Source organism: Gymnogyps californianus, chromosome 18 (genome assembly GCF_018139145.2).
Source record: "Gymnogyps californianus isolate 813 chromosome 18, ASM1813914v2, whole genome shotgun sequence".
NCBI classification, from domain to species: domain Eukaryota; kingdom Metazoa; phylum Chordata; class Aves; order Accipitriformes; family Cathartidae; genus Gymnogyps; species Gymnogyps californianus.
This window is the reverse complement of record NC_059488.1, coordinates 1,585,989-1,613,461: the sequence shown is the minus strand read 5'-3', so window position 1 is coordinate 1,613,461 and position 27,473 is coordinate 1,585,989. Positions and strand designations below refer to the sequence as shown.

Here is a 27,473-nt window from a genome sequence, read left to right as displayed (position 1 = left end):
ACCAGAGGGAAATTTGTCAGTCTTAACAGCTTCCTGGTATTTAGTAATTGCTACACAGTTCTGGCTCCGAAATCTCCGTCAGCTTTAAGGAGATGGTATCACGAAGCCTCATTACTGAAGTTTTCGCATTTCTCACACAATGTCTTAATATTCCAGGAGAGATGCTTACAGGCTAAAAGGGACAGGAGAGGGGCAAGACACTAAAACCTTTCAATTAACCTGGCAAGTCTCACTAACTTCATGCCAGCAGGAGTTTGTCATCACTATCCCAGCCCAGGCAACCCCTCCAAGCTCAAAAATAAGCAAACCCAGACACTCTCGATTCATACAGAGAACGTATGGGAAGCTCTGAGCTCAGCTAGCAGGGGCCAGTCAGTCCCCCGCTGCCATGGGAAGGATTTCACAGACAAGCTACAGGTTAACGCCTGAACCGGTTTAGTAGGAGTGGAAAGGTACAAATACGTACCACTTCCTCCTCATCCTCCTCTTCAGAGGGAACTCGAGGCTTCACTGGTTTATGAGATGCTGTTTCAAAGAAGTTGTCATCCTCAAAGAGGCTAGAAGAAAATAAAGACTTAACAGTTCACTTGCAGACGATGGCATCTTTGTTTTACAAGTTCTGTTAAAGAATGATGGAAAAGTTTTGTCGCTGAGGCAAACTTTTAAGGCACGTACTAGTCACCAGTGCAGAACAATACTAGGACCTGGCAGCCACCACTATCAGATCCTAGAGAAACCGCACGCTCCCCTCCGCGCTCAGCTGGGAACCGCTCACCAGGGACAATGGCACCACCGCCTCCGCCCAGACACGAGCCTTCTCTGCGAGCGTTCTCCCAGCAGAGCGTGCCCTGGACAGCCGGGCCTCCGCCAGCCCCTGGCTCGTGCCATCCCGTGCTGGCACCGTGACGGTGCCTCAGCCCTGCCCCGCATGCTGCCCTGCAGCGGCAGCGCAGCCGTACCGGCCTGAGGTGATCAGCAGGGAAGTGGGACCGTGGCTACCCCAGCAGTCACACCTTACCTGGAATCTTTTTGCCCGGGGCTGGAGCCCAGTTCCTGCTGTCCCAGGGCTTCTCTGATGATAGGTGAGCTCGGCTGGGCTGTGTTGGATACTGAAGCAGGCTCCTTCTCGGGGCTAGCTCCGTCTGATGGGTCTGTGCAGTTCCCTCCCTCCCCATTTAAGGGAGGGGGCTCTAAACCTCCCACAGGCTCCTCCGCCTTCTGCTCCGCAGCTGGCTTTTCTGGAAGCACTGCCACATCCACTTCTTCTGGCTTGGCTTCTAGAACAGAAGGTTCTGCAACTTCTGCCTGCAAAGATACCCTGGAGGGACTGCGTTCAGACTCAGCTTTCCCGACGGGACTGCTCTCCTGCCTTTGCTCAGCTGGGACAAAGTCCTCATCCACCTCAGGAACAGGCTGCCCTGCAAGTACAGGCCCCTTAACAGGATCCAGGCAGGATTCAGCTGTGGAAGAGAGATGCTCCCCCTGGACCTTCTCCTCTTCTGACACCCCGCTGCTCTGTGTTGCCTTCTCCTCCTCAGGAGTTCTGGGCCTGGCAGACAGAGGAGCAGACTCGCCTTCCTGGTCAGACACCATGGAGCCTGTGGTTGCTTCCCCAGGATCAGCTGGGAATGCAACACTCTGTGCTGGGCTATGTTGCATGGGCTCTTCGTGGTCAGTCTTTGCTCCAGGTGATCCCTCCTGTCTCGCTGCTCCTGTTCCAGAGTCCTCCTTTTTACTGTCATGATCTGGTTTCTCCTGCTGCCTGTTGAGTAGCTGCAGTGTTACAGTCTAAAAAATTGAGTAGAGAGAACGTAAGTTATACCCTAAACATAAACCATCACAGATCCCTCTATCTTCTTCTACTACTGGGCTGCTTTGCCACCTACAACAAATTTCTTCTTCACAGTTATTTCAGACTCACAACATAAATTTGTGTTTTTAGCCCAAGACTCGTTCTCTCACATTGATCACCTTGTAGCTCTTATCGCTGCTGTACCTTAATAGTGTTCATGACGACACCCAGAACTGTCCTGCCACTGTATGTCTCTTCCAGCTCAAATTCACCCCGAAGAGATTGAAATACACCATTCATTATCTTCTTTACCTGGAAAAGAGCAAGACAGGAAACAAAGATACGATTCATTAACATGTGAAGCACTGGACTCAACATCAGATACTTCTCCAGGTGAAGGAACAATAAATCCAAACAAACACACGTGGTTTTCAAAGAATCCACTTTTCAAATCAGAAATTCCCGTAACAAAGCAGAATACATCATGCCATCTTAATTCAGAACCATTATATATACACCATACCCATCCCTCCAAAACTGAGGCAGGCTGCAAAAACCCGAGGCAGACTGACACTTATCTCTTATTATTCTTTCAAATTTTAAATCGAAACCTCAAATCTTATGTTTTAACCTAAAAAAAAAAAAAGGGGGGGGCCGGCAACAGAGAGGGCAGCAGGAAGATCACATCCTTTCTTCCTCTATAGACCCTGCTACTAGAAACACAGTGCTTCTGTGGAGAAAATAATTTTTCCTTCTTATCTCTGCTCAAAGAGAAATAATTCAAGGTAAATAGATTTGCTTAGTAAGCAGAAATACTGGATAGTCAAGCTCACTTCTTCTGTGAAGTCTGCAGGTGAAGATCCATCCTGATCCTTCTCCAGGTCTCGGATGCGTTCTTCATAGCGAGCCTTCAGCACCACAATATCAGATTTCAAGGCTAAATACTGCCAAAGGGAAACCGAAAGTCAGAACAGCTTCACGGACACCACCACAATGAACCTTGCAATGGATGGGTTATCTGTAAACAGTTTTTTAGCGAGGGGTAAATTTCTGAGTGGAGTTTTAAGCAGGGCTTTGATAGAGAGTTGCAAAAGACTTGGCTGAAAGTAACAGCACCAAAATAAAGATATCCAACCAAGCCAAAACCTTGGAGATCCACAACCGTGTCATTAGCTCTTCAAGTTCAAGTAACACCAAGAATGGGCACAGCGTTACTGAGATCCCAGTGAAATGACGGCTGGGTCTCATCGTTGGACCTGTTCTGGTTTGCTGGAAGCAACGTGAAGTTATTCCTTCCCTCTCATATTCTGGAACTCATGCTCTTGTTATTCTGGACACAGGTAGCCTGAGGCTAGTGATGACTGCACTTCAGTTCGTGTTCAGCTGCTGTGTTATTCCCTTTACCTTCTCTTTGATAGGCTCTAGTTGCTCCAAACGTTGCTGAAACTCAGACAATTTTTGCTCCTCTGCTTTTTTCGAGTGTTTTAGAGCCGCAAGCTGGAAGACAAGAACTAGAGCCTATCAGTCTACAGCCCCTTTCAGGGTCACCCACTTCAAAACAGTTTCTGCTCAAAACCAGTCACTCAGAACAGTGCAGATAAGCAGAAGAAATTGTAGCTGTTGCTTTAGTCCGAGACTGACGTCATCTTGGCTCTCCCTCATTCAGAACTACAGCAGTAAATTCACTAGTCCACCAAGCCAACGTAACAGATGCAAGTACAGACACACCTTGCGGACAAGACCAAATTCCATAACAGTCCACAATTAGGTGGGAGAGGACTGTTGGTTACAGTTACTGGTTATTTGGCATTACATTTCAGCAATAAAGAAGAGGCCTTTACCTTCTCTTCCAGCTGGGACACCTGCTGCTGCAGGGCATCTCTCTGCTCACACACCTCCTGGTACTGTCTAACATGCTGCTCCTTGGCCAAGGCCAGCGTACGTTCACATTTGACTTCCCACTGGGATTCCAGCTCTGCCTGGATGAGCGATAGCTGCCCATCATGTAAGAGAGATCATTAGGAACACACACACCCCCCCACAAGTGGCTGAAAGATTGGGGCTGGACAACATCTCCTGCCCTAGGCTGGAATACCTGCATGCAGAAGGCAGCCCTGCAGCTGGCCACCAGCTCCTGCCCACCCTTCTCAGAGTTCAATTCCAGCCACAATCCCTCTGGCTGGCCTGAAAGTCTGGCTCAGATTTCAGATCTCTTGGCATATTTCTAAGCAGTCTTTCACTCATCAGCAGTCCTGTATTCTTCTCTCTACTATGAACTCAATTTGGTGCCTCTCCTTTCCTCCGTTTGACACGCTCTTTAACAGAGTCTAAAGCTGATGCTGCATGCCAGCCAGCATCAATGCTGCACCAAAACTCTGCAGCCACGTCAGTGGCCTGTGATTCGAGTCAGAGAATGACTGGGACCTAGCAGCCTTCCTGCCTACTCAAATCATGCACTTCCTTAGAGAGACATCAGTGTAAATCCCAAAGTCAGAAGCAGGGCCAACAAACGCCAGCAAAGATATTTTAGAAAGACAACAAAGCAAACCCTGTGTTAAAGTTAACCCCTGAAATCGAGCAGATAACATTTCCATTCTTCCACTCCCTGAGCATTTTCACGACTATTTCCTACCTGTAGGTTCCTACAAGCCTTCCAGACTTGTTGGAGAAGCTCCCATGACTCCTCACCTGCTCTGCTGCTGCCTGGTCAGTCGAAGTCCGTGCCTTTTTCAGCAACTGTCGAAGCTTGTCCAGTTCCTGCTGATATGATCTGCGTATTTCTTCCATCTCTTCCTCTGCTTGAGCTCTCTCCGAGAGGGATTTCTTCTTCCTCTCTGCAAGATTCTGCAGTACAGAACAGGACATAGAACAGGCCAGACTGCACCAAAGTAGCTTCTCTTCCTTGTGCAGAAAGAGCTCCTTTGAGCAGGGAATCTTATCACTTTAAAATCAAGCTGAGATTATTTTAGAGGTAGGAAGGTTAACATATTACTGGCTAAGGTATTAAAATAAATAAATAAATGAAATCAGCACAAAGGATCCACCAGCACAGGGATCCTTGCCTGCGGATGAGTCAAGATTTACCTAACTTGCGTGTTTACAAGCAAGAATGTTGGGTTAAATTTCAGCAAACAACTGAAACCCTGCATCACTCCGTAATGCTGGCACTGGACATACCCTTTCAAGAGTCTCCTTTTCCACTTTTAGGTCCGTTAGCTCTTCTTCCAATGCCGTAATCTTCATGTCCAGCTGTCTGCGGCTTTGCTTCTCGGCTTTGAATCTAGTCTGAGTGTCCTCAGAGGCTTCTTGGAGCTCTGCAAAAATACACTTTAACTGTGGGTTTCAGCGCTACATACATTTCAGGTTAGCGCATTTGGGGGCTGATGGGAAGGAACAGTGTCTCCTGCACAATGAGATCAACAACACAGCTTGCACCTGCAGTGGGAACTAGAATTTATCAAGAGCTTCTTCCGTGAAATGGCAATGCTTATACCTCAGCTTCTACCTTAACTCTTCAACCACTGGCACATCTCTGGTTCCTCTACAAGATGTGAGACAGTAATGCCAAGAGATTGCTTCTACAAAGGGCATCCCTGTGACAGGAGGATTTTGTTCATTGATTTGGCCCACATTCCTTTTAGCGGTAACAAGGACGCACACACCCTTCAGACATTTCAGTGCATCAATATCCTCCTTCGATACCCTTGTGACTGATCCTAGGGAAAGCAGGAATAGATACCCCAGAAGAAAGGAAAAACCCATGACTTAGAAAAGAGGAAAAAGAAGGACAAAAAGGAGCTCTCATGGAACAGGCACAAGAAGTCTTACCTGCTAACTGTGCCTGCAGTTTGTTGAGCTGCGTCTCATGTCGCTCGGCCTCCTGCAGGGCAGCAGACAGCTGTTTCCGCAGGTCCATTTCCTTCTTCTGGTGGGCAGTCAGCTCCAGCTGCAGCTGGGAAACCTGGGCTGTGGCAGCTGCTAACTCCTCTGCAACTTTGGCCTGTATCACAAAACGGAGCAGGGAAAAGGGAGGGGGGAAAGAAAAAAAAAAAAGGATACGTGAGTGTGAGGAGGCACCAGAACTGTTCTCACAGGAAGAACTGATAAGGTACTGGAGACCTTATCGGGGAAGTGCTGGGATCCAGCACCTCACAGACATCTCCAAATTGAAGAGGTAACGATAACTTTTTTGCCACGTTACTGAGAGTCGTTTGGCTGTAACCTGTCCAGACTGACTAGAAAGTTGCACAGGGCCACCAACAGCCTCATCACCACATTAGTTCAACTCAGTGAGTTTTCCTGAAAAGCTTAAATGTGTTTTTGGGACTAGTACCAGTGCCTGGTGGCTCCGCTCAGAGTCTTCAGGCTATGACAACATCTATTCAAGTAAAAGCCTGGGCTCCAACATCCAATTATCTTCAGTAAGCTTACAAATCACTGAAAAGCCACACAAAACAGGCTTGTTCCAGCCAAAAGAGCACCTTCCCTCCAGAGCACACGGCACTTAGTCACTTTGAGGTGCCCGCATGGGTAAGGCTGTCATTTTGGAGCACAGTTCTCACAGTATTTGTTCACCTGTTTAGATTTAGTATTGCTCAAAGTCAGTGACTCATGTAAAACCGGACACTAATACAGCTTGTTAGACAACTTGTAAAAAATATGTTAGGAGAGGCTCAAGGCATCAAGACAAAGACACAAAGTCGTGTTCCCAATCTTGTTGCATGACACTCAAAATTCAGAGGATGCTCTGCAAAGACAGAACTACACCCTTCAGAAAACCTCACTTGCTGCAGGGAATACCTAAACAGCTTCTATATCTATGCCTACATTCAGATTCCCAACAGGCTTTCATGTTCTTGTAGCTGGTAAGTTCAGGAGAACTGGAGTTTCTCTGCTTTATCCCCATAAGAGAACTAAAGCATTTCTCTTGAGACTAGGACCACCACCTTCTGGCAGACAAGAGCTGTGAGCAAAATTGTTCCAACTATGGTGAGGATGAATACGTGCTGACCTTGAGGGCTGGAATACTACACCATTAATTTTAAAGAGGAGGCAGCATTTCAACAGAGACTGGCTAAAACCAGATCTGCTTTCCTCTTATGTTTCCATAAATGTCTCACTGCAGTTCAAGATACTAACTCCTAGCATGCTAAAAACAAAACAAAACCCCACGGCATATCTAAAGGTTATTTTAACACTTGCCTTTGTCTTTAATGGCAAATAAAGAAAAATAAAAAGGAAATCCTATGCCAGGAACTGTTACTAGACTTAAGTTTCTGCAGTGAATGCTTCATATCTATACTAGCTCAGCTCCAGCCTCCAGCTTTCAGGTACCAAGCATCTCATGTGATCTGTATCTGCTCTGCCAATTATACGATCATGTTCCATTTCTCACATGGGGGAGGTGAAACGAGCAGCAACGTGACAAAGTTCTTTGAAAGGGCTCCCCAAGAAAGAGGGGGCCAGTGGCTACACTGCCAGTTATAAACCCCTTTTCCAAGTTGAAGATCCACGCTAATTCAAGATCTGAGGCAATTCTTTTAATGCCAATCAGCTTCTAGCTAGTTCAAGAGGAAGCTGGGCTGGCACTATCTAGGGCACAATTATCTATCACCTACACAGTCAGCAGACACACTGCCTCACCTGGTCCCAGCCCCGATCCACTGGCAGCATGTGCTAGGAAGAGAAAGCAGTGACAGGAAACAGGAAGAGTTAAGAACACAACTTGAAAGGCAGAGGCATTAATCATCATCAGAAAAGCAAAATGCTTCATTACAGGAGCCTAAGGCATGCCAGAGAAGCCTTTAAATTATTCCAAGAACTGTAAAGCTTAGACAGGAAAAGGTAGTGAAGCCTGGCTTAAAAAGAAAGAAGCTAAAGGTATCCTTACGGGTACATTACACACCACAGATGTAGGAGGAGTCCTACATGTGACTACTGTTTCACTGCACGGGAGAGCGTGGGGTATTACTTATAATTATGGTACAAAAAGCCTTCATCTAAAGCTTGATGTGCTCTGCCAGGGTTGAAGATCTACAACCCAAAAGCAGCAAGCTACTAATACCTCTTCTCAGTGATCCTGGGTACAGATGCCTGGCCTGTATCACAAAATAAATGGTGAGTCCCTATTTTTAAGTAAAGAATAGATAAAATAGCTTAAAATTCTCTTCTCTGATTCTGTCTGTCCATAGTATCTCAGTAATTGCAGTCACAGAGCAAGCTAGGTTAGATAAAAGGAAGAGGAAGGAACACCAGCCTTCATATTTACAGTCATTACTCTCACAAAACTAGGGGAAGTCTTCTCCCAGTGCAAGCCATGGCTTTTGTGGTCTAGCCTGAAGTCTCTTCATGTAACAGTGTTATCACCTAGGCAGTGACTGCTGAATCAAGTGGAGTCCTATTGAAGATGAGGCCCAAAAGATTCCTGAAGATCCTATCTTATACTTCCAAAAGATGCTTCCTCCCCAAGTTACTTATCACGCAAGCTGGATGTTGTGTTCCCTGACAGAAAGGAATTTTATTTATTTTTTCAATCTGACTTATTCCTGGTTAGAATCTCTCACACTCCCTATGTACTACAGGTATGTGACCTGGGCTCTCAGTGGAAAAATACCGTCCTCCTTTACTGTCTGCTGACACCAGCATACAATTATCAGCCATATATTGCTCTATTCTTTAGCATACTCACTAGCAGACTTCGGAAAGCTGCAGTTGCTGTCATTTTTAGGTGCAACCACCGAGTTACGGTTCTCACGCACAGCAAGCATTTCTCATCTCACATTTGAATTGGAGAGATCCACAACTCAGCAGGGGAGCACGATACAAGACTGAACTTGGTGTAATTTAAGAAGTCAGTGCTTGAGAAAGCATAGAAGACACCATGCAATTACAGACCTCAAAGCTAGCCTACCTGGGCTAGGCTGTCACAAGCAGACATTACAGGATATGCAGCCATGCACAAGTGCATTTAACTGGTTTGAAAGCTATTTCCCAATAGCCCCTTTCACAAAAGCACAATACATTATTGGTAGAAACAAACAGCTTTTGATTAGCATTAAAAAAGAAGTGCAAAAGTGCAATGAAGAAACCCTAGTAGGAAATAATTTTTCTTATAGCTACATTCACTCTATGTCAGTTAAATAGAAGGAATAAAACTTTTCTGAAACTGCCAGTGCAACTAAATAAACAAAGTACATTTTCAACCCAACAAAGCCCGGTGATACACACAATGCCTCAACATGTTGGCCATATACCTACAAAGTTAACAATAAATCAGACACCTTCCTGCAAGATACGAATATTAAAGCTATGACAGCATAAAAGATCTACATTTATATCCTCTGTGATGCTTTTGTCATGAAAGCCATGAAAATATTCAAATTTTTTCTCAAAACAGCTTTCAAAACATAAGTTCAGAACTACAGTTGTCTTGTAAGAGAACCGACTTAAACCTTGACTAATGAGGCTTCAGCATGTTTTAGTGCAACAAGCAGCCCCTTTCCTTGCTGCAGCCAGAGGTCCACGGCTCTGCTCATTGTCACCATTACCTTCTCCTGTTCTGCATGCAACACTCTTGCCTGCGTGTTTTCATTTGTTGTTTGCAGTGAATGGTTCCTCTGCTCCATTAGCAAGTTACTTTGTTCAACATATCTGTGAACAGGGGAAGACTGCATGAGCATTTACGTAAATACATGACTTGGAGCAAAAGACTCAGATAGAAAAGGTGATATTTCAAAGCAGTTTTCTTCGTGACAAGTCCCAGACAATTTTGCGTGACGTCCTGCACTAAGAAGAGCCTCATATCAAAAGGGTGGAGTGGGTGTGCCAGGCACAGCAGAGATTACATCAGTTTAGATAAGTGCTTTACCTCTCTGCAAAAAGTCTAATGTTCCTATCATACGGTCAAGAGTTTTGACAACCTGATATCCACTGACCTTTGCCATTTCCTTAAACAAGTTATTCCCCTTCTTAAACTGAATGGAACACACACCCGACAGCGGAACTAGGGACACCACATCCCCTACAATTTCTTCCACCTTACTAAAAAGCTAGCAGAAGTAAAGTAACTCCCAGAAGCAGAGCAAGCGTGCTCAAAGACAACAGCATGAGGGTTTTTTCCCCTTTTACACATTCATGTTTACTGTAAACCACAGTTTTGGAGATAGGCCCTGCAGAGAGAGGGGGGGGAAAATCCCACACTTTAATGCCTTAAAAAAAAAATTAAAAATATCAGAACATGTCTCTATCCTAAAGAACACCCCGCCTAGTTATGCCTAACCAAGTGTAAGCTAGAAAGTCTTTGCAAACGCAGAGAGGCTGTACCCTCCCACTCCTTACCTCTGATTCCGCTCAATCAACTCGCTGATCTTCTCATTCTGCTCCTCAATCCGACTGCTCTTCTCAAATATCTCTTGCTTCAGTCTCTCATTCTCCTAAAGCATAGCCCAGCATGAATATTCATCCTACTCGGACATCCTTGCAGCAGTACCTAAGCCTTTGTTTTGTACAGATGCAGTACAGCGGCGAGACTTATCACCTCCTGTGGTAACATCACAGGAAGGTGCCGTGCTACATTTAGCAGGAAACCTGGCATGGGACAGTGGATGGCAAACCACATTCTAGAGAATATTGTGTCTGGTTGACTTTTTCACCCACAAAACCCAAGATTGTAAGGCTGCCGCCTAGGAAAACTACAAAGCATAAGACTAAGTAGTGAAAAACAGAAGCAGGTTGTTCTTGCAACATGGTACTTCAGCTGTGAAACTCCATTCTGCACGATGCTGTGGGTTAAGTCCATAACGGTTTAAGAAGAGGCTGACTTTCTCTCACGTGAACCTTTTGCCAAGGCCTATTAAACACCAATATATCAACTCTGGCTCGAAAAGTATCCAAACCACAAACTGTTGAGAAGAGCTTTTTTCGGGGGGAGAGGGGTGGAAATCATTGTATATCTCATGCTCTTACCTAGGCAGCCGGTTTTGGCCACGCAGAAATAGAACACATGGGTGGATGGGCATTTGGGCCAAGCCAGTACAGCTATCCTCATTAGGAATAACGCAGTGGGCTCCAGTTCCTTATGGAAGTAGTCAAATAAGGCTGGCCATGCTCACCTGGATTATGCGTTGGATATTGCTCATGATCATGGAGGCTTCCATAGTAACAGAGGAGATACCAGGCAGTAGCGAGCTGTTACCAGTGTTTTGTTTCTTCAACTCCTCCACCTGCAGGGATAAGCCATTCTTAAGCCAGATGAAGTGCATTTATGGGTGTAGGTAAGAGTCAGACATCTGCAAAGATCCATTTCACTGTTCCATCTGATCAGCTGTAGGGCATACGCTACTGTATCAGCTCTGACACCTCCTGAAGGACAGTGAATCTCTCCAAACACAGTGCATCATACGATATTTAAGACAGTACGAAACAGCACCTTTCCCCAAGCCTAGGCTTAGCTTTCTCATAGTGGCTGAATTGCTACCACTTCAAGGTCTGGTAATATTGGAATTTTCACTAAAGTTATTACATCACTTACAAACTTAATGCAGGCATTTCAATAGAGCCAACTCCTCAGACTACATTTGGAGAGCAAATAGCAGTAACTTCATTAACAAGCCTGCCTATGCCATACGTTACCTTGGCAGCCAGATGATCCATTTTATCTACTACTTTGCTAACGGCCATTCGGATTTCAGTGTTATGCTGCCGAGCTTCTGTCATCAAAAAGGAAGTAACGTCCCCGGGTGCTTGAATGGAAAGGAGAGAGATCTATAGTCACAAGGGGAAAATGCCTGCATACAGACATATCAAAAGCAATGCTTAGCAGTTTGAAGCCTGCCAGATAGGACAGCCACTCTCTTCCCAGAAATAAAAGGGACATGGTATTTGGAAAACTAATAATGTAGATATTTTCCAAATACCATGAATAGGCAGGTTTATGACTACAGGAAATTCTTGAGCCATGTGACAGCACTTAGGTCACCAAGAGGGAAGCCCCCAGACACACTAGAACAGTAGTACACAAAGAGGTACAATCAAACAATAGGAACGAAGGTTGGCTTCCGAAACTTTGAACTGAAAAAAACGTGCTCCAAGAAAAGTTCAGCTATACTCAAGTCTTCACCAACAGGGATTACCTAAACAGTTCTTTAAATGCCTTTAGTCCTTTCTAGGTTGCGCCTTTTTTTTTGGGCTATGTCCTCTCACTTAGTAAAGGCCTCTACATGTACACTTAAATTCTTTCCCTGGCTGGTAGGACAGCTGTTTACTATTACAGTTATATAACTGGAAGCACCAGCTATAAAATACCTTTAGTAATATACAGCCTTCGGCATACACCTAGAAATTCTATCCCCTTTCACACTGCACGAAGTTCCTCAAGGTAAGAAAAAGGTGGATATTTATTGGGAAATGTTTGCTCCTATTTGGTATTAAAAAATAAGAATTTATGAAACAGCACAGCATTACAGACAGGATGAATATGCCTGTGTATGCTACCATTGCTACCTAAATCATCATCATAAACAGTTTACTGCAGGTATCGCAGCCTTCTGAAAAGCACGTACTTTTTTAAACATACCTTGGTAAGGTGCGGGATACATCTGTCCTACAGGCTGGAGCTGAGAAGCAGATGCAGCCGTTTGGGGGTAAGCAAATGCCATTCCTGGATACGCCTTGCAGAACAAGTTCAATAGATTAGAATATGTTTTGATATTTCCCCCCCTCCTCACACTTAAGTGGTTTTTCTGGTTTTTAAGCCCCAGAACAAGGATGATATTTGGAAAGAAAAAAAAACAGAATTAAGGAGCTGGAAGTCAAATTACGCAACAGTCATAGTAAAGGGAAAATAACAGTCACTCTTCTTTCAAGGCTTAGATATGTGTTCAAGTTACCACAGCTTAATAAGTTACCTTCTTCACTGAAGTTTAAGCAAAAGCATGTTACCCTATGTTTATGAGAGGCAAAGATCAGCATGTGAAGTTATGCTAACTCAAACACAAGGCTGTTCCTAGGAAGGGCTCAAAAAGTGCAACACAACTTGATTGCAACTTTACTGCTCAGTGCTCATCAGAAGGAGCTAAACAGACTGAAGAATGCATTAAATGCTACGAGTACCTCACTCGTACCGATTTACTCTCTCAGGCATGGAAAAAAGAAAAATCACAATACAACTTGGGCCAAGTTTCTAGAAGAACTCAGGACATCAGGGTCAAACTTTCAAAACAATACATCCAAATCACTGTCAGGTTAAAATTTCACTTTAATGACTAGTTTCTATTTCAACAAACAGAAAAGCCTATCTTTTTTATCTTGTTACTTGCCACACCTTCCTCATTTTCAACACAAGGAAAATGCAAAGCTAAAGCAATGCAATGCCACACCAGTTTTGGGTTTGGTGTGGGTTTTTTTTGTGTGTGTGGTTTTTGTTTTGTTGGTTTTTGGGTTTTTCTGGGTTTTTTGGAGGGGCTTTGGGGGTTTTTTTTTGTTTGCTTTGTTTTTGGGGGTTGTTTTTTTGTTTTTTTTGGGTTTTTTTCATAGTGTTTCTATTCATTATCAAATGTTTTCTTCCTCTGCCTGGACCCTTTAAAAATAAACAGTGCACCTATGCGACATAGGCCACTGATTTCCAAAAGCTCCAGAAAATAGGTTAAGTGAAAATAACTACAGAAAGCAGACAGTAAAAAGCTTGGGTTTAGACTTTACAGAATTGTTTGTATGATAGCTTTGTACTAAGTCTTCACTATCTGATGTGGAAAATACATTGTGCGTTAAGCCCCTAAAGTTTCCTTGTTAGCAAGCAGATTGCATCACTTAAAAGGCTTGTGGTGCCGCTGCTGTTAAAAGGATTATTCTTTTGCTGGATGAAAAACCATGACCCACAAACACGTTAAGTGTGCAAATGAGCTCTCACAGAAAAACAGACCATGATCAAGAAAAATTTCAACTAAAATGCTTTTGTCTTCACCTGCTCTACAAGTACTTGGAAGTTTTTATTTTATCCGCTACAAAAGCGGATACTAAACAAAGACTGGTTAATTCTTAGTTCAACTTTAAGAAGCCACCACCAAACAGAAAATTAGCCCTTTTTGATTAAATTCTAAGAGGCACGTGATGGAAACCTGAGAATGCCAAAGAAGAGTCACAGGAAACAGCCTGGGATTCTGATCCTTACATGCTGCTATAAAGTCCTTGCTCCCAGCAATGGAAAAGACAGTAAGACTTATGAGAAAGGACAGAAGTGCCAATATTCTCCTTGATTTGATTTTGGTACCTGAAAGCCCTGTGCTCCTCCAGGCAGAGCTGAATGGGGCTGGATCGTTGCAGGTATTAAAGCAGCAGAAGATACCGGGGGTGTAGAACCAGATACCTGAGGTACTGAAAAGGAAGAAAGAAATTCAGCATGCCATAAAGTAGCTAGAAATAATTGAACTCACCCAGTGTGAAATGGCCAAAAAAAAAAAATCACTAGACAAAAATTTAACACAAGCCTGTCTGCAGCCTTGTGAAAATTAAATCCAGTCAAGCAAGTAATAAAAGGTCAAGAAAAGCGTAATCTTTCACAGAAATTCCACTTCTAGCTACATTTAGACAACCTCTTTTCATTCAAACAAAGGTAGCTCTGAAATTTACTGACACAAGACATTACTCAGACCGACTCTAAAGACTGCTCAGCTGACCAGCAGCTGACATTACTATTCCATCACAGGAAGACAAGTCAAGCCCACTCCAGAGCTGCCAGCCCTCTGATGCACCCTTCACTCTTATTTCCATCATTTTCAAACAAAAAAAATTCCATTCACTGGGAAAGGATGTGTAACAGTTCCATTTACAAATCACATGTCCTCGAAATCTCAGTGCCACCCCAGCACACACAATGACAGAGCAGCTCATGCACTGTGGCTGCTCTTCCTCAAGCAGTAATGCGTGCACAAGATCACGATGAAGACATACTCCAAGGACTTCAGTCTTGTGCTTTATGAACTAGTCTACCTATGGAGCTTTGGATCAGCAAGCCTTATTACAAGCTATCTATCAGTTCCTATTTCAGTTCCTGAAAGGAATCCTCTGTTCGTACAGCCCTTGTACTTGAAGCCTGCAAATAAGTGAAATTTCTCTATACCAATCCCAGGCTCACCAGCATATTACCTTGTGTTGACACTGTGGGCAGTACTGCGTGAGCTGGCTGTGATGGTCTCACTGAAGATGAAGCCACTGGCTGCGTCGTCCCTCTCAGTGTATTTGGATCCTAAAAGCATTTCTGCATATTACAAGGAATGCTAAAGAACGAGCAAACAGTTTGAACCCAAGATCACTTGAGACTAGGTGTTACCCAATTAACCCAATTAAACTAGATAGGAACAGTGGAATCTGTAAACCCTTTTGCCACAGAAACAGAGTACGCTTTCCCTGTACAAAGGAAGAGCTATTGCTACGGACTCCACTTTAAGGAATTCACACTGTAGAAAAAGCATCAAAAAAAGTCACATTTATGTGATTGGTGAGGTACCTCTATTTCCGAGTCACTGGAGTCCAGTTGACTACCTGCTGTTCCGGCAAGGAAAGGCAGCATGGGCTGTCCCATTTTAGCCATCCGAGAAATTAGCTTTGCCTTTGCTACATCTGGATTCTAAAAGAAATGTTTGCAGTTACTCTTCCTTTGCCTCTCAGCCCAGGCCTTTCAGACATTACAGAGACATCTGTCAGGATTAGACTCTTCTAAATCACTGACTTAGTAATTCTGGTTCTTTCAATTTTTCAATGACTGTGTGAAAAACTGATTTTCAAGCACACAAGATAACACTGTGGATTTGTTAATCTGGATTGCTTTATGTACTCTCCTTCTGGGATGACATTGCTGTCATTACATAGAAAATCTATCCCTGCACAAAACACAGCAACAAGAAAATGTGTTAATTATCCTGAGGCACACGCAAAAAGTCTTTTTCTCATGTAGCTATGTAAGCTTATACTGAATGTCCCAATTACTCTTTGTTATCCATTTTAAATTTGTCCATTTACCCAAGAAGACAACTAGCCTTGTGAGTATCCACAAGGTCAAGGTAACTTTGCACTTAAGAGTAGGAACTGGGACTGAGGTTCCTCATGTTCTGCTAATCCCTTCAAAAACAAGGCCCTCATCTGCTGTTAGTAAGGTGAACATTTGAGAGCGTCCTGCTTGCACTTTATCTTCAGCAATACCAAACGCAGAGGTGAAACCAACCAAGGTTCCCTACTTAAGACTTCAAATTAGTTAGGAAAAACCACCACCACTTACTGCTAGCTGTTCACTGATGGAGTTTGACTTGGCCCGAACAGCCGGCTCCCTGAAAAGCCAAACAGGTGTACATTGATATCGGAGATTAACAAAAATGAAATTCAGGATCCAATATTCCGCATTTCTAAGTACTGTCAAATACACCTCCCCCTAAGAAAACCATTTGCTTATATCATGAGCATTTCTTTTAGCTTACTTTCGGAAGATTCTTTGCAACATTATCTGTAGATTTCAGAACATCATTATGGGCAAGTTCCATGGCCGTGGAACAGCTGATTACAGAAAGATGATTTTGTTGATTGCTGTAACTACCACATTCTGGTACAAACAATTTTAACCAAGTCCAATAACAAACTACTTATGGCAACAAAAAGAGCACTTAAACTTCAACTCCCTAAAAAGGACAACTGACCCATTTAGTTAATTTAAGAAACAAATGACAATGTAAAATTTGCAATTAAACAAATCGGCCATGATCCAAGACCAACTTATGACTATACTGCCACCTGAGATTGTGGCCTGAAAGCTGTCGTAGCAGTACTCATACAGCTTAATCATGCTAGATCTCAGTAATGCTGTGGAGGAATGACTTCTTCCATCTGCCCCGTTTCAAATTCTTTAAATCTGAAAGTCAGCATCCAAGCAGAAAATTTCCTCCAAGTCTTGTCAGCAAGCATTCCTCTGCCACACTGACGCACAGTTGGCACACGGAGCACCCACATTTGCCAAATGATGTGTTAATGCAGCATTGTGCCGGATGTTTATGAGCATTGCCATCTTCTAATACAGCAAGTTGTTATAACAGTGCTGCTTCTTACCCAGGCTTTGGAGGTATTGTAGATGGAGGCAATAAACCAGTGTCTGCAGAGAAGCCATCTGAATTCGGTACCGGAGAAGGTGCAGGAGAATCCCTTGAACTAACACTCTGTCCATCTGAACCAGAGCATTCCTTTACAAACTTCACCTTAAAAAGCACATAACAAAAAAGACGTTTTTCTGGGTTCCCAAAAAAGTTTTCAGCAACTTGTTTATTTTTGATGACTACTCCTTTGTCAAGCTCATGCACTTCAAGTAAAAGCATACAACTGATTCAGAAGTGGAGAAGCTGAGTCTTTACATCCTGTCACTCCTCACCGAGTATTTTGTTTTCCCAAGTGACTCACAAACAAGACAATGAAAAGATCCCAAGACAGTTAGAACAGACATGTCTTAGTAAACAGCCTAGAGGGATTTTTGGGGTTTAGGGGTTTTGTTTGTTTGGGGTTTTTTTGGGTTTGGGTTTTTTGTTTTTTTTTAAATTAAAGGTATGTATCTTCCTGAGGTATTTGGTTTATAACAGTTTCTGAGCTGCAGTTCTCATGCCAACAGCAGGTTTTCACCTTGCGGACAGACGCTGCCACCCAACAGCCACAAAGCAGATGTAAAATAAGCGCTTGGCAGGAGACACTCACCCGCCTAACTTCCACCTCAAAAACTAAAGTAGAGTCTGGAGGGACACGGCCAGCCACTCCCTGAGCCCCGTAGGCCCATGCCGGAGGAATAATGAGATACCTTCGCCCTCCTTTCTTCATCCCCATCATTCCTTCTTCCCAGCCCTTTGGTTTTGAGAGACACAACAGAAGAGAAAGTAAACAGTTTGGTCAGTGACATTACAGTTTCTTTTAATTACACTGATTAAGAGAGCTTCAGGTACCAGTTAGAGAAGATTCCAAAACAGATTTAGAGAGATTCTTACAAAATACTATTTATTTTCAGTCTAGAGCACTAAACCTTTGTCTAACAACGAATCATAACAGCCAGTTATAAATTGCAACATTAACTTAAGAATAAAGATGCAGCTCCCAACATGTTCATAATGAAATCAAACAGATACAGCAATCTCTAGCACGAAGGCTGGAGGCTTCCAGGTCTCCATATGGTTCCAGAAACCTGGTTCAAGTTTTAAATAGCCTAACTTAAGCAGCTATCACAGATCATACTGATATCCTGGAGAAAAGAACTGTATGCTATGCTGTGCTGTGCGCACAAATTCTGCAGTTGCAGGTGGCTTGCAGGGCACACAGTGGTGACCTCTCTCAGCATTCTGGGAAAGAACAGGACTCCATGTCATTGAGAGATCACTTTCAAATTGCTATGGTTAGATTTAAAAAGCAAACAGTTGCACCAAAGGAGATGTAGAAGTCAGAGCAATGCGAACTGTCAAATGGATGCCAGCATTTAACAGGATGACTACTACACCCAGGCAACATTAATAAGAAGATACACGTTAAAACATATAAAGTACAAAAATAGTGCATCTTCAATAAAGGACAATTTGTAACAGGTCATATATGAATTACTCAGGTAATGGAAGTGACTTGAACAAAAGCATCTCTGATTCACAACCTAATTTTATGGAATAACATAAGGGAGTATCACACCACCTGCACTGAAAAATTATTACACAGTCAAAACCCTCGTGATTTGACTGAGAGGGTAAAACCACTCTAGGCAGTAGTACTATCTTTTACTAGACCATCCTAAAACTTGTCAGTTGTCTTCACCCTCCCATGCCCTTCTCCCAGGTGTTGTATCAGAGCTATCTGATGCTCTGCTTCTGAGGCACAATGAGTGGGGAGGAGTCTGAAGTTCTTCTCAAATTGAAATCCTCCTTTAGAAACAGGGTTCCCTGAGAACAAGGTAATGGATTAAGCGGCTTCCAGAAAAACAAAGACAAAAAAACCCCTGAAAAACCCAGCTCCTGAAAACAGGAAGCTTCCTTTTTACCAAACAGGACAACTTCTTTCTAACATTGCCACTGAAAAGGAGACTGGGCTATACTGTGCAAATTAAGAAGAAAATAAAGTTTGAGTGAGTCACTGTTACAGAGTGTTTCCTATCACATGAAACATGAAACTGAAATAGCATATATGAATCCTGAACAAGATCTTCAGTAATTCAAAGCTCTGAGACTTCAATTATTATAATGAAAGTGCCAGAAGTTCTACCTTGATGACCTTTCCAGATCCCAGCTTTAGCCGCAACAGCTTGTCTTTGTTAACATTTGAGTCAAACACCTGGAGTTGAAGAACAAAAACACAAGATACATGGATTTGCCAACTGTTTCAAGATTCTGAACACTACTGTACACCATAAACTCCTACAACCTCTTATGTGCTATTCTGCTACTTTCAAAATTAATTTTCAACAGATGTAAGACAGAGCATGGCTACAGCTTCTAGTCCATTGTACAGTACAATTTCTTCAAGTGAATGATAGCTGGAGACTCAGACTTTGAAACTGCTTTGAGCTTGATGGTCAGGGCAGGATTGGGCCAAGTAAAACGCTACACAACAGGCTTATACCAAGCGGCAAATAACTGTCTAGAAGTTTTGTACGTTAAACCAAGACATATGCTGCTGAACAACTCTTTCAGGAGGTTAGAAGTAAGCTCTGCTATGTACCATTGGTGCACAGAGAGAAGCATGCCAGGCAGACCAAGAAAAACAAAAAATCCCCTAAAGACAAAAAACAGAAAGCCCTTTTTTATAGCAAAAAAATTCAACTGCAGATGGATGCAAATGCAAAACCCTTTGCCATGAATTTCGCTAATAGTGAAACCAGCAGAAGTGTTTTAAAGGTAATGCTTTGAAACATCTTTCTTTTGCTTATTAGCAAACTGGATTGGACGCTGCTGTAGAGGACTGCTGTAAAAACAATCTCATTCTTTTAATATTTGGAGATATGCTTTGTGTCAGACAAGGCCCTTCTTATCACTCCTCAAGCTGTTTCCAAAGGAGCATAGCTAGCTTCATTGTCCCTTCTCACCATTTTCATTAATATTAATGTGTGAGTGCCTATGAAAGTTAAAAGCATTTCAATCACCACCTCCTGAACAGTAATGGAATCCCTTATTATTCTATAGGTAACACATATGACCTCACTTACCGTGCCATAAGTAACTGAAAAAATACCTTTAACATCAGCACCAATACTATACTAGATGCGGCAGGTTCCTTCCAGGGACTGTCATCCTCACTGAGTATTAGGAGGTAGTGGAAATGTCTTTACCTGTCCAAGCCCGTTGTTCTGGAACAGCCAACCCGTATAGGCAATCTCCAGAGAGTCTCCTCCTTCTACTCCCTGCCCTTCTCCAAGAAGGAGATCCTGGTAGAGGACTGAATCGAGCACTGGGGAGCTGCTGCATTTGGCAAGGCACACCTGCAGAAGGAAAGCCTATCAATGTCTCTGGCCATTAAAACAAAGTGGCAAGTTCTACTACGACTCATTACAGATCTCATGCATTTCTTACGGTACTGATCAAGCCCAGGTTATAGATGCCCCTACGAGGCATTCCATGTTTCCTTGTGCTGAATTTTGCTGAGTAAATACCCTCTGCTCTACAGAACCATTGCTCTTGCAGTACTTGAGAATCTTGATCAAAAATCCCATCAGAACTAACAGGCCCCCTGCCTCGAAGAGGCCTGTATCTAATGAACAAAACTCAGCCAGGCTCATCACAGATCTGCCTCAATCACAGTCATGCAGATACTCAAAGCTGAACTTCAATGAAAAAGTATGACTGACTTAGAACCTTTCAGCAATAAGGTGCTCTCAGAGATACATCTTGATTTGCCTGTTTTCTAAACAAGCCAGCAAGTCAACCTGGCACAGAGCAAGTAGTTACCTGTTTACTGAAATCCACTGCTGCCTTTTCTGACTCAAACATGATGGACCAGTTTTGTCTCTGATCATCATAGAACGTACTATAATTGTTGGGTTGAACCTGTGGGAAAGGAAATCAGTCCTATGTTATACATGAAAAGATACATTCAACTACAATTAAAAAAAAAAATCCACATCCAAAAGAAGCTTAAAATAAGAGCTACTGAAATTAAGCAGAGGCAGAGGAAGAATCCTGCTGTATTACTACCCAACTTCAGAATGCACAAATTAGCTTTTATTTATGTGCTCATTATTGTGGAAGAATTATTGTAACTCAAATACTTGAGCAAACATTAAATTCTTCATAGATGCTGCAGCTTTCACAAGCTTCTTTGAAGCTAGGTTCTATAATATATACTGAGATTTTTAAGTGTAAGTGATCTTCTTTTCATAAGTATTGATTATATTTAGACTTCCACAATCAATTGGAGAAGTCACTCCTTCCTCACTTCTAAAACATCCGTGTCACCAGAAGCTGACTACATAACCCATTAATCTTTCAAAATGCACTTAAAAAACTAAAGAGCAAGCTAGCATCCTGGTCAGAAATTTGGACTGAAATTCTACTATTTCAGAGTAAAATTTCTATCAAACCAAGAAATTTTATGTCACCTGATGACAAGCTAATAGCAGCAAATCAACACACCATTTTCTGTAAAGCTGACAGAAAACAGAACTTCCTGAGAGATCCCGTTTTAGGACTTACAATGCTCCAAATTGTTCTTATCAGCAGGAAAAGGCAGAGTGTCAAGTTTCTGAGAGAAAACACTTCCTTGCTATCATTTCCTTCTGCTTGCTCAGCTGTATTCTCTCAATCACTTAACTACAAATTATTAGCAAAAGGAATTTTGTTCTGGTTCTATCCACTGTAGGACTGCAAAACTCAAAACATCTCCTCTGTGATCTAGAGGTAATAATATACCTCCGACAGCGTACGAACTTGCATTATGAAATCTACTGATGAAGTGCTCTGCAAAAGGCAGATGTAACACTCTCTTGTGCAATACACATTAGGAGGAGGAGCAGAACAGCGCTCCCAGTCACTGTGACACCTCTTGCTGTGTCAGTCAGATGTTTGATCTCAAAGACTACGAGACTAAGACTTAAGAAAGCATTTCAGAGTCAACTTCTGTTTGCTGTAAATAATACAGATCAGTGAACGCTTTTTTAATCCAGAGTCTTACCGTGAGTATGAAGCCTGGATGGATCCTTGCAGTTGCGATCTGTTGCTGCTGACTGATGTAAAGGAGGATCCTGTACTGGATTCCACAAGGAATTGGGCAGGGAAGAAGAACAAAAAGCAGAAACTCAAAACGTCTTCAATTCTAATGTGCTTTGTCAAATTCTGAGCCTAAGGCTACAGTATTTGTCAAATACACCTTGCAGTAGCATTTTTCACAGCAAAAATACTTAACACTGTACTTAACACAATTTTGTAACACCTATCAAAACCCCTTGAAAATATGCAAGCTTTATTTAGCTACAGGAATCAAGCAATTCAAACTAATTATTTTGCAATAAGCAAGATGCATTAACTAATTCCGTGTTTTTCGCAGTTACTGCGTAAAAAGATGGTACACTAACCCTTCGATACATAAAACTCACAATACGTGGCATACAGGCATAAAACTATGTAACAGATTGAGTAATAAGTTGGAGGCAGCTTTCCAAGTACTAAACAATGCAGATATAACATTATATTGACATATTTGGCTCTACTAGACATGATCTGCTAAGGAAAAGTGCTTTCCTTTATGCACCTGCACTCAACAGAGCCAGGTGGTGAACTGGGAGTAATCTGCTAACTGTTCCTAGCTGTGCAGGTTGCGATGTTACAAAGGCAGCCTGAGAAAGGCTGCGGTAGCTTCCTTCTGCAAGCCCCGTCCTTCCCAGCTCCCCCACGAGTGCCACACCTGAACACTTCTCAGATCAGTGACTCAGGAATTAGTTTACCAAACTACTATTTTTTTTGTTCTTGCCAAAGCAGAAGCAACTTAGTGAGACAACGTGAAATAGGAATTAGAGGATACGAAACACCATAAATACCAACATCAAGGCCAGATCAGAGTATTCAAAGTACCTTTTAAACACATCAATTTACTGGGCACCTCAGTGCCGTGTTCTTAGAGAAGTACTTGGGAAGGAGAGATATTTTTGATACCAAAATAACAAAACTTAAGCAAAGCATCTCTGTACTATTGGACAAAATTTTGCTTTATATTGATTTCCACATGCACAGATTTGTGATCCAGTTGTCAAAGACATTCTGACTAAATATCAAAGTCACTTCCAGAAACACTAGAAGAGGTGCAGTGCCTGAAACATTGCAAAATATTTCAGGCACAAGTTGTAAGACATCTTACAAACTCGTGAATTGCAGAAAAGGAAGATGTCACCAAGGTAAATGGCTGAGCCAGAAGAAAACCCAGGAGGGCAGGAAGGCGTAAGCAGCAGTGGAACTAAGACCTCCAACATCAAAAGCAAAGACATTCTGGTGAGCTCAGAGAAACACTACCTCATACCAGCGTGCTCTCGGCATGAAAATGTTAAAGAAGTGAAGTGTTTCTCACCTCTTTAGTAGCATGGTTCCCCACTACAGCTGCTCCATACTTGCCTTGCTTCAAGTACTGCCCGTTTGTACTGGAAGACAAGCGAGATATTCAGCTGCAGAACCGTCCCTGCCTCAGATTTCTCTCTACTGTTGCTGAGTTTTTCTTCTTTAGAGTTCAGGTCCCTTTCCTCATGCCTAAAATGTTAGGCAGCCTTTCTTAGCTTAAAGACATTACAACTTTCTTGCTTGCCCACAGATTACAGGAGCATACGTTATGGAGTTTGAGTTGAAAACTGCTCTTTTCACAGATCCAGGGCAAATGAGTTTTTACATGATGGCAGCATCAAATGGACAGAGAATTTTACTGCTGTCACTCTATGCTCATGCCTCAGTTCTCCATGACAGAACGTATGAGACATAAGCATCTGACAGAGCTGCCTGGAAACAGCGCAAATGTCAGGCCAGCACCCCAGGATGCAGTTCCGTGTGACGGCCAAATCCAGAACGTGCTATTTTGACAACTGCATAAGCCAGAACTACAGCACAGTAACTGAAACTTTTTTTGAGCAGAAACTTGCTGCTACTGACTTGTAGCATTTCTACCATGCAGACACAGGTCTATAAGCAATGGTCTCTTCCCACTCATCCAAAAATATCTTCCCTTTATGATTAGGTCTTAAGCTCCCAGAGACACAGATGCTAACAGGTCATGCAGGAAACCGCTGCTGCACTTACTATCGATAAGCGTGAACCGCAGTGGCCACGAATACTGATGGTGCTCCTGAAGCTGCTGGGGCCGCAGGAGCCTTCTGAGCTGCCTGACCTGCTGAAGAATAAAAAGCAGGAATACCTGTCAGTGACACAGAACTGCCACATTCGTTGGCCAGTGACAATGCCACGACACATTCCTTCCCCCAAGGAAAAATAACTCCGAAGAAGATTAAAAACCAAAGAGTGATGTTCCAGAGTCACCAAAGGCCACTGGAGTAACCAGGTGTAGGGAGGGTACTAGAGGATAATATCATTCAAGAAAACAAAGTGAATTATTTGCACTGCTGTTCTTCACAAAGGCCCTCATTCTCCCAGCAAGACACATGCTGCAAGTTTTTTCCCCACACTCAAGCCCAGTTACTTACCAGCTGCCGTTTGACCCTTCTTAGGCTGCTTCGGTGCAGTGTACTGGAAGAACTCATTTCCATGGCTTGAGACTGTTTGATCCAGACCAAAGAGAGAGGCCAATCTGGCACTAGAAAGAGAAATAAACTATTTTACCTTATTTAACACGGGCTTTATAGATAATGAACAGCATTAACTATAAGGTGTATAAAGTGTTTACCATCACTTTAGAAATAAAAAAGGGATGCATGTTAAGCAGCTCTATACTAATTAGCCATTTCATTTTGAATAAGCAGAAGTTTTAGACGAAGAGTCTGGGGTAAGTGGTACAATTGTGTTTCATTTCTCAAAAGCTATTGTAAGGCACAAACAAGGACTGAAACTACACCAAAAAAGAAGTTACTTTAAAGCAATGACTAGGACTACCCTCATATGAAATAGCTGATTGTTACAATACGGAAAAAAACTATGTGACAACAGAGAACCATCATTCAGCACCAGAAATTTTCTTCTTGAAATGCCCAGGAAACACATTCTCCCATTAAGTTTTAAAATGGCAGATGCTCTCCCATCTAAGGACAGAAGGTTTGATGCTGCAGGCAAGTAGGTTATTCCTACAAGATAGTTGTTTGCAGTTTTACTGCTTTAAGCCCATTTAAGCTCACCTACTGCTGGTATCATGGGACAAGTAAATAATTCAAACTATGAAGCAGAATGCACAGAGGACAACGCCACTGTCAGTGGCAGCATTTTACATGAGATACTTAAAAAAATAACCATTTGCTAAGAAGAGAGAGGATTAGTTTACAAGACTTGTTAAAGAGAAGCTCCTTGAAGAGGGTGAGCACAGCTGAAATTACAACTGCCGAGGAATCTTCAAGCAGCAACAAGTTACACAATGTAAGAAAACTTGAATGTGCTACACATTAAAACGCTATCAATAAAAGTTGAAAACTGCTGAAACGTGCTTGAAGTAGCCATCACTGTTTAAAAATCCCCCAATCCGGCATCTTCAGGACCTCCCACTTATACCCTTATTTAAGAGAAAACGTCTGATTTCTCCCACCCATCCCCTCCATGACAAGCAGCGAGCCCTGAGCGCCCGCTCCTGCTCCTTCTGGAAGGGCTCACCAAGAAAACCCTGCCCGGGTCTCCAGGCAGGCGGACTCAGACCCCGGACCCCCCCGTCCCCAGGCTGCTACAGGCCTGCCTGCCTCCCGCCCCGCCGGGCACACCGAGGGGCCCGCACCGAGCCCGCTCCGGCAACCAGACCCTTCCCGGGGGCACCAGGCTCCCCCTCCGCCGCCACCGAAGCGGGACAGAAGAGGGGGGCACAGACCCGGGGCTAAATCCAGTCACGGGAGGACAGCTCCCCGCCCCGGGTCCGACCCCGCCGGGGGGTTTCCGCCGACCGGAGAAGACCCCGCGGAGCGGCCCTGCCGGCAGCGGGGAGGGCTCCGCAGGGCCCCGCAGGCCGCGGGCTCGCCCGCCGCTCACCGGGCCGGGCAGGAACGAGGCCTAGCCCCGGGCTGCGGAGGGGGCGGTAGCCCCGCCCGCGCGGGGCCCAACCCTCACCGCAATGGAGCTTCACCGGGGCCGCTGCCCCGCGGCCTGCCGGGCCGCCGCCCCCTCACGCAGCGGGGAGGGGTGGCCCGGCGGCGCTGCGCCCCGCCGGCCGCTCACCCGCTAGCAGGGGACAGGAAGTCCGCGTCGTCCTCCTCCGCCGCCCCGAACATGGTCGCGGACCCGCCGCCGCCGCCGTCCCGTGATGTCGTAAACGCGTTGCCCGGCAGCGAAGCGCTTTCCGGCCGCGGCGGGACAGGACCGGCGCGGGAAGGGGAGGGGGGGGGGGGAGGAGGAAAGAGGAAGGGAAGCCGCGCGGGGGCGGGGCTTAGCGGACACGTCGGAGGGGCGGGGCTTACAGCGCGGGGTTAGCGGGGCGGAGGAGCGGTCTTGTGGCGGTCGCGTGGTGAGTGACGTGCCGGGGTCGGGGTGGCCTCGCGCCCCCGCCGCCCCCACGCCCCCCCACCCCCGCCGCCTGAGGGGGCCCGCGGCCGCCGCCCCCCGGGCGCCCTTGGCGGGACGCGGGGGCCTCGGGCCGGGCCGGGCATGAGGCGGCGGGGGGGCGGCCTGTCAGCGGCGGGGTCACCGCGGGGGTGCCTGAGGGGGCAGGTAGCCCCGGGCCGGCCCGCGGCCTAGGGGAGCAGCGGGCCGCGGCCTCGGCGGGGCCTGGGGGGCGGCCTGCCGAGCTGGCCGATCTCGCTGAGGTGCGGAGGGAGCCCGGTGGCCGTGCGGCAAGCACCCCCGCAGCGGGTCCCCGGGGCACAGGGAGAGGCTGCCGGTGGAGCTGCCGGCCTGGCTTTGCGAGCGGGAGCGTGTTTGTTCCCAAGGTGACAGCTGGGCGCCCTGAGCCGCCATGTACTGTCCTTGCTGTGAATGCATCCCGCCGTCCCCGCCGTTCTGCCCCAAACCCGAGGGGAAGCCGTAGCCCCTCAGGGGCTCGGTGACCGGCCTGTCTCCAGGGGATGGTTTGCCTTTGCCAAAGGGTGGTTTCATTGCTCTGCTTGTGCGGCTTGGTAGCGACCCTGCAAACCTGTGGTACGCTCTCGGTGCGGGAAGTTTGGGGACACATGGGCGCTGTTATGCTCCAGATTTGGTTCTCGTACCTCTGAGTTACTGAGGGGCGGCAACTGCGGTGCAACATAGTTTCTTCTTAGCATTAGAATAGTTTATTGGTTTTAAAAACATCTGAGCTGGCCCTTGTTAAGCAATTTTCCACCTTTGCCTTGTAGCTTGAGAAATATGCCTCTTTTGTTGGGTTTTTTTTTCCCTCTTGAAAAGCAGGTATGTCTAGGTGCTTTGTGAGACCCACTGCCTTATCTTTAAATTCAGCACTTCAGAACTGGATGATGTTGAAATGCAGCAAAACTGAATGCAGGGGAGAGCGAAATGGCAATAAGGGTTGAATAATTTCCTGGCTTTGAATATTTTCTGGGACTGTTTGGAAATTTGTAATAATAGTTACTCTGGGGATGTTTGAG

General features: G+C 44.6%; 1 protein-coding gene across 1 annotated transcript in view; it reads right to left on the bottom strand.

Moving 5' to 3' along the window:
- Positions 1-26,186, bottom strand: part of FKBP15 (FKBP prolyl isomerase family member 15) — a 28,065-nt gene extending 1,879 nt beyond the window's left edge. Inside the window, exons 1-28 of the mRNA XM_050907814.1 lie at positions 26,116-26,186; positions 24,453-24,562; positions 24,052-24,142; positions 23,336-23,405; positions 21,950-22,024; positions 20,728-20,826; positions 20,112-20,261; positions 19,049-19,117; positions 17,513-17,656; positions 16,880-17,025; positions 16,062-16,110; positions 15,294-15,413; positions 14,933-15,032; positions 14,058-14,161; positions 12,366-12,459; positions 11,423-11,532; positions 10,903-11,013; positions 10,130-10,224; positions 9,340-9,442; positions 5,621-5,792; positions 4,970-5,106; positions 4,481-4,636; positions 3,634-3,786; positions 3,197-3,289; positions 2,626-2,736; positions 1,997-2,104; positions 1,019-1,788; positions 467-557 (exon numbers count right to left, since the gene is read on the bottom strand). Of these exons, the coding sequence (XP_050763771.1) occupies positions 467-557; positions 1,019-1,788; positions 1,997-2,104; positions 2,626-2,736; positions 3,197-3,289; positions 3,634-3,786; positions 4,481-4,636; positions 4,970-5,106; positions 5,621-5,792; positions 9,340-9,442; positions 10,130-10,224; positions 10,903-11,013; positions 11,423-11,532; positions 12,366-12,459; positions 14,058-14,161; positions 14,933-15,032; positions 15,294-15,413; positions 16,062-16,110; positions 16,880-17,025; positions 17,513-17,656; positions 19,049-19,117; positions 20,112-20,261; positions 20,728-20,826; positions 21,950-22,024; positions 23,336-23,405; positions 24,052-24,142; positions 24,453-24,562; positions 26,116-26,168 (3,684 nt within the window). The 5' untranslated portion in view covers positions 26,169-26,186. The remainder of the gene's footprint in view (positions 1-466; positions 558-1,018; positions 1,789-1,996; positions 2,105-2,625; positions 2,737-3,196; positions 3,290-3,633; positions 3,787-4,480; positions 4,637-4,969; positions 5,107-5,620; positions 5,793-9,339; positions 9,443-10,129; positions 10,225-10,902; positions 11,014-11,422; positions 11,533-12,365; positions 12,460-14,057; positions 14,162-14,932; positions 15,033-15,293; positions 15,414-16,061; positions 16,111-16,879; positions 17,026-17,512; positions 17,657-19,048; positions 19,118-20,111; positions 20,262-20,727; positions 20,827-21,949; positions 22,025-23,335; positions 23,406-24,051; positions 24,143-24,452; positions 24,563-26,115) is intronic.
- Positions 26,187-27,473: the final 1,287 nt, after the last annotated feature.